At 46.4% G+C, this 16,705-nt stretch overlaps 1 protein-coding gene across 1 annotated transcript; it reads left to right on the top strand.

The window, feature by feature from the left end:
* Positions 1-2,458: 2,458 nt before the first annotated feature.
* LOC123151649 (berberine bridge enzyme-like Cyn d 4) lies at positions 2,459-4,244 on the top strand. Its single transcript, XM_044571328.1, has one exon. The coding sequence runs from the start codon at positions 2,478-2,480 to the stop codon at positions 4,035-4,037; it is 1,560 nt and encodes a 519-aa protein (XP_044427263.1). The 5' UTR covers positions 2,459-2,477; the 3' UTR covers positions 4,038-4,244.
* The last annotated feature ends 12,461 nt before the right edge of the window (positions 4,245-16,705 follow it).

Genomic DNA, 16,705 nt, shown 5'->3' with positions numbered 1-16,705 from the left:
TTTTTTGGGCCAGTCATTCTTTTACCTTAGAATTCAATTAATACTAGGCCCAGTGCCAGTCCTGTGCTCCACAATGTTTTGCCTCGTGGTGTACATGCATGCAGGTTGGGCATGTCATGGCTGGATGGACATGAGTACATGCATGAGACATAAGAGCGCGCACACACGTTTGTATATGTCTCCAGTAACTGTACATATATGACATAAAAACTATTTTTTTCAAAATAATGAAGTTTTCTAAGGAAGAATGTATCATTCGTATTCGTAATACCCTTTAAAAACGATAAAAAAAATAGAAAACTGTTGCACACAACTTTTCACTAATATTGCACCTCTTGTAATGTGCAAATATAAACATATAATAGTGCATTTTTGCACTCTAGTATAATGTGCACACATATTATATAGTACTTGTGTGTATATTTACACACATAAAAATAAAAATATTTGAATTTTCTAAGAAAGAATGAACTAGTGACATTGGTATTACCTTTTAAGAAGGAATAAAATGAAAATAAGTAAATAAATAATGAAAAAAATATGCATGCAGTTTACACGTAAATTGTATTTTTATAATATGCAAGAATAAACATATAATAGTCGAATGACATTAATATTACCATTAACAATGAATAAAATATAAATAATAAAGATTTGTATGGAAGAATGAAACCCTATAAGAAGAAAGAGCATGAAAAAAAAACTCAGCACACATCTTTGCACTTTTTGTAATATGCAAAGAATATGCGTATAATAGTGCAATTTTCACGCTCTAGTATAATTTACAAAAATAATATGTAGTACTTGCATGTATACTTACACACACAAAAATAAAGTCGACATTTTCTTAGAAAGAATGAATTAGTGACATTGATGTTACCCTTTAAGATGAAAGGAAGTGGAAAAGAAATAAAAAAATAATGACTAAATTTGCACACGATTTACAAATAAATTGCACTTTTTATAATATACAAGAAATATAATAGTAGATTTTCACAAAAAAGATATTTTTAAAAAGGAATGAATTTGTGGCATTGGCATTACTCTTAAATAAGAAACATGATTTAAAAAAAAATCTAAGGAAGAATGACTTAGCGGCATTGGTATTATCCTTTAACAAGAAGGAAAAATACTTGCACACAACATTGCACTAAAAATGCATATTTTTTAATACGATAGAAATACACATATAATAGTACAACTTTCGCAATCTAGTATAATTTAACACATATTGTATAGTTTTTGCGTGCATATTTACACAAAAATATTAAAATAATATTTTTAAGAAAGAATGAAATTAGTTGCATTGGTATTACCCAAAACAAAAAATTAAAAATAGCTAAAAAGAAAAACTTTCATACAATTAGTACAAAATCACACCTTTTTAATGCAAGAATAAACATATAATAAGGACATCTCTGCACTCTAATATAATTTGCAGACAATTTGTATAGTACTTTTTAATTTACGCACACTCAACATCTGACAATACACATAAAAAAGAAAAACCTAGCTAAAGAAAAGCAAACACGCGCGTGAAAACAGAAGGAAACACAAGAAAAGAAAAACATGCACGTACATGTGCTTGCAAGAGTCACGAAATGGAGACATGCATGCATGGAGGCTGCATCATGCACTAAGCAAGGAATGACAGGAAATCGAAAGAACAATGTTAATCAAATCAATGGTGACCTACCACATACGGATCACAAAATACCTTGAATTTTGACTGACCGAATATAAAAAATTATTTGCCCGACGTGTAGCTAAAGCAGTATACACTGGCAATGCTTGAGAGAATATCTGGTGCACCGGTATGTGTGGTGTTACCAGTGCACCTAACTCACGTTACACATTTTAATTTTTTAAACAATTCTGGAAAAAATTAGCACATTCACACATCATTAATGTATGTTGTTAGGAAATTTTCAGTCAAAATTTGAAACATACTTCATCGGAAAATAAAAACGACAAATTTAACACTGAACAGTACCTAACATAACTTGTGTTTTAGATTTGGCCCATTATCGCATGATATCAAATTTGTCATTTTCCCCTTGCATTTTTTCTTGTCATTTTCGTATCTCAAGATATGTTTCAAATTTTGATACGAAATTTTACAACAACATACATAGACGTTGTGTCAATGTGCTAATTTTTTTTCTAATTTTTGAAAATGTTCTACGTTAACCGGTGCACATCACAAGTGCGAAGTGCAACAGATACATTTTCAATGATGCCCAGCATGCGGGGAATCGTTGGCCGCGACTTTTGCATCTGGCTAGGACCAGCTAATGAATTCACGTATCCCGAGGTCATAGCTCAAGTCACACTAGCACAACAAATTTCACATCATCAGCCGATGAACCAACAAGTACTCCACGGCTTGGATCGACTCGGAGCAGGAGTACTATATAAGGAGCTCAGGCAAGGTAGTTTAAGCTCAGCGAAGGCACTATCAGTGCGGGAAGCAAAAGATGGCTATGCTCAAAGGCTTAGCACTCGCGCTTTTCGTTTGCTTCTTCTCATGCTACCTGACCTCGGTCCCTTCCCTAGCCTCCCCTGATGACTTCCTCCAATGCCTACGGGAGAAGATACCTAGCGAGCTCGTGTACACGCAGAGCTCGAGCAGCTTCGCCGGCGTGCTGGTCTCCTCCATTAGGAGCCCCAGATTCTTCACCAACACCACGGTGAGGCCGCTCTGCGTCGTGACGCCGACCGACGCCTCCCACGTCCAGGCCGCCGTGCTCTGCGGCCGCACGCAGGGCGTGCGCCTCCGCGTGCGCAGTGGCGGGCACGACTACGAGGGCCTGTCCTACCGGTCGGCGCGGCCCGAGGTGTTCGGGGTGGTCGACCTCGCCAACCTCCGCGCCGTGAGCGTCAACCAGTCGGAGACCACTGCTTGGGTCGACTCCGGCGCGACCATCGGGGAGCTGTACTACACCATCGCGAAGGACAACTCCCAGCTCGCGTTCCCGGCCGGCCTGTGCCCGACGATCGGCGTGGGCGGCCACTTCAGCGGCGGCGCCATCGGCATGATGATGCGCAAGTATGGCCTCGCCGTCGACAACGTCCTCGACGCCAAGCTTGTCAACGCCAACGGGGATCTCCTCGACAGGGCCGGCATGGGGGAGGACCTCTTCTGGGCCATCCGAGGCGGCGGCGGCGGGAGCTTCGGCATCGTGCTCTCGTGGAAGGTCCAGCTCGTGCAGGTCCCGCCGACGGTGACCATGTTCAACATCGCAAAGACGATTGACCAGGGCGCCGCAGACATCGTGACCAGATGGCAAGACGTCGGGCCATCACTCCCCAACGACCTCACCATAAGGGTGATCGTGCAGGGGCAGCAAGCCCTGTTCCAGGCCCTATACCTTGGCACGTGCAGCTCGCTGGTGGCGACCATGGGCGACCAGTTCCCGGAGCTCACCATGACGAGCGCCGACTGCCAGTCGATGACCTGGCTCCAGTCCGTAGCCTTCATCAGCTTCTGGAACAGGGACACGCCGGTGGAGGCGCTCCTGAGCCGGACCACCAGCCTGAGCACGTACACCAAGAACAAGTCCGACTACGTCCAGAGCGCCATCTCCAAGGGCGTGTGGAAGGACATCTTCTCCTGGTTCACGATGAACGGCGCCGGGCTCATCATCCTAGAGCCCCACGGCGGGTTCATAGGGAGCGTCCCCACCGACGCGACGCCGTACCCGCACCGGAGCATGCTGTACAACGTCCAGTACATCGTGTTCTGGCAGGGAGACGGCGGCGCGGCGGCGAACACCTGGCTCGGCAACTTCTACGACTTCATGGGGCAGTACGTGAGCAAGAACCCGAGGCAGGCGTACGTGAACTACCGGGACCTGGACATCGGCCAGAACGTGGTGGTGGACGACGTCACCACCTTCGACGGCGGCAAGGTTTGGGGTGAGCAGTACTTCGCGAGCAACTTCCAGAGGCTCGCGTCGGTGAAGGCGGCCGTGGATCCTACGAACTACTTCAGAAACGAGCAGAGCATCCCGCCATTGGCCCAAGGACGTAAGTGAGCAAGGTTGTATCTAAACGGTCAAATTAATTAATTCGATGCTTTGTAATGACTATTGGTTGTGAAAACGGAAGTAGGATGCACCAAGAAAACTTGTACTTCTGCCATTTCATGCATGAAAGCAACGGAAGTAATCGTAGGATGCAGCAACCAAGATTGTAATTCTGCCTGTCAGTTCATTCATGAAAGCACGATGGTTTATCTGTCATGGACTGGAATCCCTGCGTGCATATCAGCATGTGCAATGTTTGTTTGATTGCCTCTTTGTACAACTGCCACCTGATTCCAGCAGGCCGCTGCTTGCAACCTCAAGTATTTATGCATTTCCTCTGCGGGTAGATATTTAGACTACTAGATGATGTCCCATGCGTTGTCACAGGAATCTTGCTAAAATAATTGTATTAATAGGTGATAAAAACAACTAAATGCAATGCAAATGTAACAGTGTTCTCACTTTACATTGTAGATAACAGAATGTTAATCATAAAAACTGTGGGTATGCTCCAAGTATCTGACACAGTGACACATATATCATATATATATAAAAAAATCAAGCAATATAACTTATGAGTGACTTGCATGGATTGCTAATATGGTATGGTTGCATGGTTAAATTAATGCATGTCCGGGAATTCTCCTCAAGACAGCCACCACGAAAGTCTTGGTGAATGGATGTCCGGGAAGAAGCTTCAAGCATGTGCAAGGACTAAGGCAAGGGGACCCAGTGTCTCCGTTGTTGTTCGTCATTGCGATGGATGTGCTGTCAAAGATTATGGCTAAAGCAGTGGCTTTGGGGGTGTCGAGTAAATTCACTGGGATCTCGGCAGAGCAAAGTGTGTCTATATATGCCGATGACGTGGCGCTGTTTGTTAAGCCCACGTTGATGGATCTGAGATTCGTAAAGGAAGCATTGCGGATGTTTGGGGAGGCTTCGGGATTGAAGATCAATTACCAGAAATCCTTGGCCGTCATGATCAATGGTGAAGTGGCTGATAGGGAGCGGGTGGAGTCCATTCTGCAATGCAATGTGGGAAGCTTCCTGTGTAGATACCTGGGGCTGCAGTTGGCAATCCACCAACTTAGTAGAGCAGAGTGGCAGCCCATGTTGGATCAAGCGAAGAAAGCTGCTCCTGCGTGGCAGTGGGGCATGATCCAGAGGTCTGGTCGGTTGGTGCTTGCTAAATCTGTCATTGCGGCAAAACCCATCCATCACTTTATGATAGCAGAGGCCCCGGTGTGGGTGTTGGAGGAAATCAACCAATGGATGCGTGCGTTCTTCTGGGCTGGCAAAGATAAAGTGAATGGCGGGAAGTGTCTTGTGGCTTGGAGCACGATATGCAGACCCACTTACTTGGGTGGCCTGGGGGTGAGGGATCTAGAGCTCCATGGCCTTGCACTTAGGGTGAGATGGGAGTGGTTAAAAAGGACGGATCCTACGAGGCCATGGCAGGGGCTTGCTATGTTGGATGATAAAGACGCAAGAGCGATCTTTGACAGTCTGGTAAAAATTGAGGTGGGAGATGGCACCAAGGTGCTGTTCTGGAGAGACAGATGGATACATGGATTTGCTGTGCTAGATATAGCACCTCTGCTACACAAGCTGGTGGATACCCGTACCAGGAACCGACGCACGGTGAGAGATGCCCTCGAGCAGGGAAGGTGGCTGCAGGATATGGATGGAGAGCTCACCTTCACGGGTCATATGCAGCTAGTTCACCTTAATCTAGCTATTAGCACCGTGCCTCGGGATCCAGATAGGACAGATTGTTTCTCTTGGCCGGCGGACCCGTCCGGGCAGTACACCGCCAGATCCACATATCATCGTCTATGCCAAGGGATCCAACGGGTTGCCTATGCTTCTTGCATTTGGAAGAGTTGGGTGCTTCTCAAGTGCAAAATATTTGTCTGGTTGGCGATACAACACCGCATTTGGACCTCGGACAGGAGAGCAAAGCACGGGTTGCAAGAGCGCTCTTCTAGCTGCTTCACTTGTTTGCAGGAAGAAGACAATGCGAAGCACATCTTGATCCAATGTGTTTTCGCTAGGGAAGTGTGGCATGAATGCCTACAAGAGCTCAACTTGAACGTGGAGCGGCCGACGACGGAGGATACTTGCTAGATTGGTGGTTGCAGGCTAGGAGGGGTTTCAGGAAAGAGCACAAACGTGGGTTCGACACTTCTGTGATTGCGGTCACCTGGGCATTGTGGAAGCAACATAATGCATGGGTCTTCAATAGAACGGCCCAACAAAAATCACCTCTTCAGGTGGTGGGTGCGATCCTGCGGGAGATCCAAGAGTGGAGGGAGGCGGGTCTAGGAGTAGGCGGGTTGTCTTGATTTGTTAGAGAGTAGACTTTGGTTCTTGAGTGGGGTGTAATCGAGTGTGAACCTAGGTGTGATGTTTGCATCCTCCTCTAGGCATCTCTTGTAAACTTGTTGCTCTTCTTCTATAAAGATAAGGTACGCTATTGGCATACTCTCGAAAAAAAATTAATGCATAAAATCATAACTTATGCTGGACATGCATAGGTGTTGATGTTGAAGCAAATATGACCTAGAGGCAATAATAAAGTTATTATTTATTTCCTTGTATCATGATAAATGTTTATTATTCATGCTATAATTGTATTAACCGGACATATAATACATGTGTGAATACATAGACAAACAGAGTGTCACTAGTATGCCTCTACTTGACTAACTCGTTGATCAAAGATGGTTATGTTCCCTAACCATAGGCATGAGTTGTTATTTGGTTAACGGGATCACATCATTAGGAGAATGATGTGATTGACTTGACCCATTCCATTAGCTTAGCACTTGATCGTTTAGTTTGTTGCTATTGCTTTCTTCATAACTTATATATATTCCTATGACTATGAGATTATGCAACTCCCGTTTACCGGAGGAACACTTTGTGTGCTACCAAACGTCACAACGTAACTGAGTGATTATAAAGGTGCTCTACAGGTGTCTCCGAAGGTATTTTCTGGGTTGGCGTATTTCGAGATTAGGATTTGTCACTCCGATTGTCGGAGAGGTATCTCTGGGCCCTCTCGGTAATGCACATCACTCAAGCCTTGCAAGCATTGCAACTAATAAGTTAGTTGCGGGATGATGTATTACTGAACGAGTAAAGAGACTTGCTGGTAACGAGATTGAACTAGGTATTGAGATACCGACGATCGAATCTCGGGCAAGTAACATACAGATGACAAAGGGAACAACGTATATTGTTATGCGGTCTGACCGATAAAGATCTTCGTAGAATATGTAGGAGCCAATATGAGCATCCAGGTTCCGTTATTGGTTATTGACCGGAGACGTGTCTCGGTCATGTCTACATAGTTCTTGAACCCATAGTGTTCGCACGCTTAAAGTTCGGTGATGATCGTAATTAGGGTTTTTGTGTTTTGATGTACCGAAGGTTGTTCAGTGTCCCGGATGTGATCACGGACATGACGAGGAGTCTCAAAATGGTCGAGACATAAAGATTGATATATTGGAAGCCTATATTTGGATATCGGAAACGTCCCGGGTGAAATCGGGATTTTTCCGGAGTACCGGGGGGTTACCGGAACCCCCCGGGGGTTATTGGGCCTACATGGGCCCTAAGAGAGAAGAGGAGGGCCGGCCAGGGCAGGCCGCGCGCCCCCTCCCCCTAGTCCGAATAGGACAAGGAAGGGGGTGGGGCCTTTCCTCTTTCTCCCTTCCTCCTTCCTTTTCCAACAAGGCAAGAGGGGGGAGTCCTACTCCCGGTGGGAGTAGGACTCCTCCAGGCGCACCCCTTGGGCCGGCCGCACCTCCCCCTCTCCCTCCTTTATATACGGGGGCAAGGGGGCACCCCATGACACACAAGTTGATCTTCGTGATCGTTCCTTAGCCGTGTGCGGTGCCCCCTTCCACCATATTCCACCTCGGTCATATCGTAGAGGTGCTTAGGCGAAGCCCTGCGTCGGTAGAACATCATCACTGTCATCACACTGTCGTGCTGACGAAACTCTCCCTCAACACTTTGCTGGATCGGAGCTCGAGGGACGTCACCGTGTTGAACGTGTGCAGAACTCGGAGGTGCCGTACGTTCGGTACTTGGATCGGTCGGATCGGGAAGACGTACGACTACTTCCTCTACGTTGTGTCAACGCTTCCGTTGCCGGTCTATGAGGGTACGTAGACAACACTCTCCCCTCCCGTTGCTATGCATCACCATGATCTTGCGTGTGCGTAGGATTTTTTTTGAAATTACTACGTTCCCCAACAGTGGCATCCGAGCCTAGGTTTTATGCGTTGATGTTATGCACGAGTAGAACACAAGTGAGTTGTGGGCGATATAAGTCATACTGCTTACCAGCATGTCATACTTTGGTTCGGCGGTATTGTTGGATGAAGCGGCCCGGACCGACATTACGCGTACGCTTACGCGAGACTGGTTCTACCGACGTGCTTTGCACACAGGTGGCTGGCGGGTGTCAGTTTCTCCAACTTTAGTTGAACCAAGTGTGGCTACGCCCGGTCCTTGCGAAGGTTAAAACAACACCAACTTGACAAACTATCGTTGTGGTTTTGATGCGTAGGTAAGAACGGTTCTTGCTAAGCCCGTAGCAGCCACGTAAAACTTGCAACAACAAAGTAGAGGACGTCTAACTTGTTTTTGCAGGGCATGTTGTGATGTGATATGGTCAAGACATGATGCTAAATTTTATTGTATGAGATGATCATGTTTTGTAACCGAGTTATCGGCAACTGGCAGGAGCCATATGGTTGTCGCTTTATTGTATGCAATACAATCGCGCTGTAATGCTTTACTTTATCACTAAGCGGTAGCGATAGTCGTGGAAGCATAAGATTGGCGAGACGACAACGATGCTACGATGGAGATCAAGGTGTCGCGCCGGTGACGATGGTGATCATGACGGTACTTCGGAGATGGAGATCACAAGTACAAGATGATGATGGCCATATCATATCACTTATATTGATTGCATGTGATGTTTATCTTTTATGCATCTTATCTTGCTTTGATTGACGGTAGCATTATAAGATGATCCCTCACTAAATTATCAAAGTATAAGTGTTCTCCCTGAGTATGCACCGTTGCGAAAGTTCTTCGTGCTGAGACACCACGTGATGATCGGGTGTGATAGGCTCTACGTTCAAATACAACGGGTGCAAAACAGTTGCACACGCGGAATACTCAGGTTAAACTTGACGAGCCTAGCATATAACAGATATGGCCTCGGAACACGGAGACCGAAAGGTCGAGCGTGAATCATATAGTAGATATGATCAACATATTGATGTTCACCATTGATACTACTCCATCTCACGTGATGATCGGACATGGTTTAGTTGATTTGGATCACGTGATCACTTAGAGGATTAGAGGGATATCTTTCTAAGTGGGAGTTCTTAAGTAATATGATTAATTGAACTTAAATTTATCATGAACTTAGTACCTGATAGTATCTTGCTTGTCTATGTTTGATTGTAGATAGATGGCTCGTGCTGTTGTTCCGTTGAATTTTAATGCGTTCCTTGAGAAAGCAAAGTTGAAAGATGATGGTAGCAATTACACGGACTGGGTCCGTAACTTGAGGATTATCCTCATTGCTGCACAGAAGAATTACGTCCTGGAAGCACCGCTAAGTGCCAAGCCTGCTGCAGGAGCAACACCAGATGTTATGAACGTCTGGCAGAGCAAAGCTGATGACTACTCGATAGTTCAGTGTGCCATGCTTTACGGCTTAGAACCGGGTCTTCAACGACGTTTTGAACGTCATGGAGCATATGAGATGTTCCAGGAGTTGAAGTTAATATTTCAAGCAAATGCCCGGATTGAGAGATATGAAGTCTCCAATAAGTTCTATAGCTGCAAGATGGAGGAGAATAGTTCTGTCAGTGAACATATACTCAAAATGTCTGGGTATCATAATCACTTGACTCAACTGGGGGTTAATCTTCCTGTTGATAGTGTCATTGACAGAGTTCTTCAATCACTGCCACCAAGCTACAAAAGCTTCGTGATGAACTATAATATGCAAGGGATGAATAAGACTATTCCTGAGCTCTTCGCGATGCTAAAAGCCGCGGAGGTAGAAATCAAGAAGGAGCATCAAGTGTTGATGGTCAATAAGACCACCAGTTTCAAGAAAAAGGGCAAAGGGAAGAAGAAAGGGAACTTCAAGAAGAACAGCAAACAAGTTGCTGCTCAGGAGAAGAAACCCAAGTCTGGACCTAAGCCTGAGACTGAGTGCTTCTACTGCAAGCAGACTGGTCACTGGAAGCGGAACTGCCCCAAGTATTTGGCGGATAAGAAGGATGGCAAAGTGAACAAAGGTATATGTGATATACATGTTATTGATGTGTACCTTACTAATGCTCGCAGTAGCACCTGGGTATTTGATACTGGTTCTGTTGCTAACATTTGCAACTCGAAACAGGGGCTACGGATTAAGCGAAGATTGGCTAAGGACGAGGTGACGATGCGCGTGGGAAATGGTTCCAAAGTCGATGTGATCGCGGTCGGCACGCTACCTCTACATCTACCTTCGGGATTAGTATTAGACCTAAATAATTGTTATTTGGTGCCAGCGTTGAGCATGAACATTATATCTGGATCTTGTTTGATGCGAGACGGTTATTCATTTAAATCAGAGAATAATGGTTGTTCTATTTATATGAGTAATATCTTTTATGGTCATGCACCCTTGAAGAGTGGTCTATTTTTGATGAATCTCGATAGTAGTGATACACATATTCATAATGTTGAAATCAAAAGATGCAGAGTTGATAATGATAGTGCAACTTATTTGTGGCACTGCCGTTTAGGTCATATCGGTGTAAAGCGCATGAAGAAACTCCATACTGATGGACTTTTGGAACCACTTGATTATGAATCACTTGGTACTTGCGAACCGTGCCTCATGGGTAAGATGACTAAAACGCCGTTCTCCGGTACTATGGAGAGAGCAACGGATTTGTTGGAAATCATACATACAGATGTATGTGGTCCAATGAATGTTGAGGCTCGTGGCGGATATCGTTATTTTCTCACCTTCACAGATGATTTAAGCAGATATGGGTATATCTACTTAATGAAACATAAGTCTGAAACATTTGAAAAGTTCAAAGAATTTCAGAGTGAAGTTGAAAATCATCGTAACAAGAAAATAAAGTTTCTACGATCTGATCGTGGAGGAGAATATTTGAGTTACGAGTTTGGTCTACATTTGAAACAATGCGGAATAGTTTCGCAACTCACGCCACCCGGAACACCACAGCGTAATGGTGTGTCCGAACGTCGTAATCGTACTTTATTAGATATGGTGCGATCTATGATGTCTCTTACTGATTTACCGCTATCGTTTTGGGGTTATGCTTTAGAGACGGCTGCATTCACGTTAAATAGGACACCATCGAAATCCGTTGAGACGACGCCTTATGAACTGTGGTTTGGCAAGAAACCAAAGTTGTCGTTTCTGAAAGTTTGGGGCTGCGATGCTTATGTGAAAAAGCTTCAACCTGATAAGCTCGAACCCAAATCGGAGAAATGTGTCTTCATAGGATACCCAAAGGAGACTGTTGGGTACACCTTCTATCACAGATCCGAAGGCAAGACTTTTGTTGCTAAATTCGGAGTTTTTCTAGAGAAGGAGTTTCTCTCGAAAGAAGTGAGTGGGAGAAAAGTAGAACTTGATGAGGTAACTGTACCTGCTCCCTTATTGGAAAGTAGTACATCACAGAAACCGGTTTCTGTGACACCTACACCAATTAGTGAGGAAGCTAATGATAATGATCATGAAACTTCAGATCAAGTTACTACCGAACCTCGTAGATCAACCAGAGTAAGATCCGCACCAGAGTGGTACGGTAATCCTGTTCTGGAAGTCATGCTACTAGATCATGATGAACCTACGAACTATGAAGAAGCGATGGTGAGCCCAGATTCCGCAAAATGGCTAGAAGCCATGAAATCTGAGATGGGATCCATGTATGAGAACAAAGTGTGGACTTTGGTTGACTTGCCCGTTGATCGGCAAGCAATTGAGAATAAATGGATCTTCAAGAAGAAGACTGACGCTGACGGTAATGTTACTGTCTACAAAGCTCGACTTGTTGCGAAAGGTTTTCGACAAGTTCAAGGGATTGACTACGATGAGACCTTCTCACCCGTAGCGATGCTTAAGTCTGTCCGAATCATGTTAGCAATTGCCGCATTTTATGATTATGAAATTTGGCAAATGGATGTCAAAACTGCATTCCTGAATGGATTTCTGGAAGAAGAGTTGTATATGATGCAACCAGAAGGTTTTGTCGATCCAAAGGGAGCTAACAAAGTGTGCAAGCTCCAGCGATCCATTTATGGACTGGTGCAAGCCTCTCGGAGTTGGAATAAACGCTTTGATAGTGTGATCAAAGCATTTGGTTTTATACAGACTTTTGGAGAAGCCTGTATTTACAAGAAAGTGAGTGGGAGCTCTGTAGCATTTCTGATATTATATGTGGATGACATATTATTGATTGGAAATAATATAGAATTTCTGGATAGCATAAAGGGATACTTGAATAAGAGTTTTTCAATGAAAGACCTCGGTGAAGCTGCTTACATATTGGGCATTAAGATCTATAGAGATAGATCAAGACGCTTAATTGGACTTTCACAAAGCACATACCTTGACAAAGTTTTGAAGAAGTTCAAAATGGATCAAGCAAAGAAAGGGTTCTTGCCTGTGTTACAAGGTGTGAAGTTGAGTAAGACTCAATGTCCGACCACTGCAGAAGATAGAGAGAAAATGAAAGATGTTCCCTATGCTTCAGCCATAGGCTCTATCATGTATGCAATGCTGTGTACCAGACCTGATGTGTGCCTTGCTATAAGTCTAGCAGGGAGGTACCAAAGTAATCCAGGAGTGGATCACTGGACAGCGGTCAAGAACATCCTGAAGTACCTGAAAAGAACTAAGGATATGTTTCTCGTATATGGAGGTGACAAAGAGCTCATCGTAAATGGTTACGTTGATGCAAGCTTTGACACTGATCCGGACGATTCTAAATCGCAAACCGGATACGTGTTTACATTAAACGGTGGAGCTGTCAGTTGGTGCAGTTCTAAACAAAGCGTCGTGGCGGGATCTACATGTGAAGCGGAGTACATAGCTGCTTCGGAAGCAGCAAATGAAGGAGTCTGGATGAAGGAGTTCATATCCGATCTAGGTGTCATACCTAGTGCATCGGGTCCAATGAAAATCTTTTGTGACAATACTGGTGCAATTGCCTTGGCAAAGGAATCCAGATTTCACAAGAGAACCAAGCACATCAAGAGACGCTTCAATTCCATTCGGGATTTAGTCCAAGTGGGAGACATAGAAATTTGCAAGATACATACGGATCTGAATGTTGCAGACCCGCTGACTAAGCCTCTTCCACGAGCAAAACATGATCAGCACCAAGGCTCCATGGGTGTTAGAATCATTACTGTGTAATCTAGATTATTGACTCTAGTGCAAGTGGGAGACTGAAGGAAATATGCCCTAGAGGCAATAATAAAGTTATTATTTATTTCCTTGTATCATGATAAATGTTTATTATTCATGCTAGAATTGTATTAACCGGAAACATAATACATGTGTGAATACATAGACAAACAGAGTGTCACTAGTATGCCTCTACTTGACTAGCTCGTTGATCAAAGATGGTTATGTTTCCTAACCATAGACATGAGTTGTTATTTGGTTAACGGGATCACATCATTAGGAGAATGATGTGATTGACTTGACCCATTCCATTAGCTTAGCACTTGATCGTTTAGTTTGTTGCTATTGCTTTCTTCATAACTTATATATGTTCCTATGACTATGAGATTATGCAACTCCCGTTTACCGGAGGAACACTTTGTGTGCTACCAAACGTCACAACGTAACTGGGTGATTATAAAGGTGCTCTACAGGTGTCTCCGAAGGTATTTGTTGGGTTGGCGTATTTCGAGATTAGGATTTGTCACTCCGATTGTCGGAGAGGTATCTCTGGGCCCTCTCGGTAATGCACATCACTCAAGCCTTGCAAGCATTGCAACTAATAAGTTAGTTGCGGGATGATGTATTACGGAACGAGTAAAGAGACTTGCCGGTAACGAGATTGAACTAGGTATTGAGATACCGACGATCGAATCTCGGGCAAGTAACATACCGATGACAAAGGGAACAACGTATATTGTTATGCGGTCTGACCGATAAAGATCTTCGTAGAATATGTAGGAGCCAATATGAGCATCCAGGTTCCGCTATTGGTTATTGACCGGAGACGTGTCTCGGTCATGTCTACATAGTTCTCGAACCCGTAGGGTCCGCACGCTTAAAGTTCGGTGACGATCGTAATTAGGGTTTTTGTGTTTTGATGTACCGAAGGTTGTTCGGTGTCCCGGATGTGATCACGGACATGACGAGGAGTCTCGAAATGGTTGAGACATAAAGATTGTTATATTGGAAGCCTATATTTGGATATCGGAAATGTTCCGGGTGAAATCGGGATTTTACCGGAGTACCGGGGGGTTACCGGAACCCCCCCCCCGGGGGTTATTGGGCCTACATGGGCCCTAAGGGAGAAGAGGAGGGCCGGCCAGGGCAGGCCGCGCGCCCCCTCCCCCCTAGTCCGAATAGGACAAGGAAGGGGGGGGGCGCCCCCCTTTCCTCTTTCTCCCTTCCCCCTTCCTTTTCCAACAAGGCAAGAGGGGGGAGTCCTACTCCCGGTGGGAGTAGGACTCCTCCAGGCGCACCCCTTGGGCCGGCCGCACCTCCCCCTCTCCCTCCTTTATATACGGGGGCAAGGGGGCACCCCATGACACACAAGTTGATCTTCGTGATTGTTCCTTAGCCGTGTGCGGTGCCCCCTTCCACCATATTCCACCTCGGTCATATCGTAGCGGTGCTTAGGCGAAGCCCTGCGTCAGTAGAACATCATCACCGTCATCACGACGTCGTGCTGACGAAACTCTCCCTCAACACTTTGCTGGATCGGAGCTCGAGGGACGTCACCGAGTTGAACGTGTGCAGAACTCGGAGGTGCCGTACGTTCGGTACTTGGATCGGTCGGATCGGGAAGATGTACGACTACTTCCTCTACGTTGTGTCAACGCTTCCGTTGCCGGTCTACGAGGGTACGTAGACAACACTCTCCCCTCTCGTTGCTATGCATCACCATGATCTTGCATGTGCGTAGGAATTTTTTTGAAATTACTATGTTCCCCAACAGATGTGGCATGGTTGCACGCTTTGAAAAGTGAGGTAGTTGGCTCCAAAGGAATTCAGAGTCCTTTGGGTAAGGCGATCGGGGAGTGAGAGGCATTTCCCCCCATCCCCCTCCCCTCCCGCGTCACTCCCGCGGGCGACCGGGACGACAACCCTAGCGCCGCCAGTGCTCCAGCCCTTCCCTCGGCTGGTGGTGTCTGGCGCAGGCAGTGGTCTTTGGCTGGTGGCGGCGGGGCGCGGCCAAGGGCGTCGGTGGTGGGGGCTCGCGCGTGCCTCGCGTCCACCGTTGTTCTTGAGGTGGCATGGTGGGCCACGTGGGGCGCGCTCGGGGCTGTCTTGGCGGCTCGATCTGGCCGCTCCAGATCTGGTTGTCCGTGCGTTGAGCGAGGCCCTCCTCCACGACTGGATCTAGGTTGGACCTTCCTTCTAGTGGCGGCTGGCTTTGGATGGAGCTCCTCGTTACTTTGGTTTGGTGTGGTGGTGGGTGCATAGGTGGTCGGCGTGGGCGCAACACGATGGTCGACGTCCCGCGGTGGTGTGCAGGTGGTAGTGGTAACCTCCCTTCTCCTGAGTGCAGGCTGGCGGCACGCGGGGTCGCTCATCGAGATAAATTTGTTCTAAGGTTCGTGCTCGAGCAGACCATATTTGGGCTTGAAGCAAATCGGAGATGGTGCTCCGGGTAGTTGACGCAGGGCTTGGTCCGGTTGGTGCTCGGTGATGGTGGTCGTGTTAGCGCTGCGTCGGTGCACGGATCGGTGCCGGTGACCATGGACATGGTGTCGTGTGAGCTCGCCTGGTCAAGGGCTCGAGGCTGGCTCGTCGACAACCGTCAGCAATCTCGGTGTTGTGCCCCCCCCCCCGATCCACCGGATATTGGCTGGGGACGCAGGTGTTGGTGCCTCCTACGGTGGAGGCGCCTACCCAGACTCGTGGACTGATGTCGGGCTAGGAGTAGATGGAGTCTCGTCGCTCTTCCTACCGTGATTGAGTGCGTTGTGAGGTGGACGGGGTGGTGGTCCTCATGGTTGCTCTTCAGCGTGTATCATTGCGGTAGTGGTGACTCCTCTTCCGGATTGTGTGGGCAACGGGAGGGATGCAACGGGCAACTCAGACATGCCCTTTCTCTCTCTTGATGGGGCGGCGTCCTGATCCAGATCTGGGATTCTGACATCATGGTGCCCCTCCTAGTGGCCTCATGGTGGCATGGATGAGTTGTCGAGCCAAAGCTCCATGCCTTGGCGTGGACGACGGTGACACCCGAGGGTGTCACACTCTTCTTGAAGATGTCGTTGTGGTTCTTCTGTCAGTGTCCGGGCTTCGGGTGAAGACCTTTGTCCAGTGTGGACTCGGCAGCGGCGATGCCCTCTTTGGGACGTTGTCATGGAGCTTAGGTGTGCTAGGTCAAAGCATGAGGGTGTTTAGTTCT

This window comes from Triticum aestivum, chromosome 7A (assembly GCF_018294505.1).
Source record: "Triticum aestivum cultivar Chinese Spring chromosome 7A, IWGSC CS RefSeq v2.1, whole genome shotgun sequence".
NCBI classification, from domain to species: Eukaryota; Viridiplantae; Streptophyta; class Magnoliopsida; order Poales; family Poaceae; genus Triticum; species Triticum aestivum.
Note: the sequence above shows the minus strand (reverse complement) of the source record. Positions and strands in the feature narration are given on the sequence as shown.

What these genes read in the sequence shown, in the direction of transcription:
- LOC123151649 (XM_044571328.1), top strand. Translation starts at nt 2,478, where the DNA reads ATGGCTATGCTCAAAGGCTTAGCACTCGCGCTTTTCGTTTGCTTCTTC.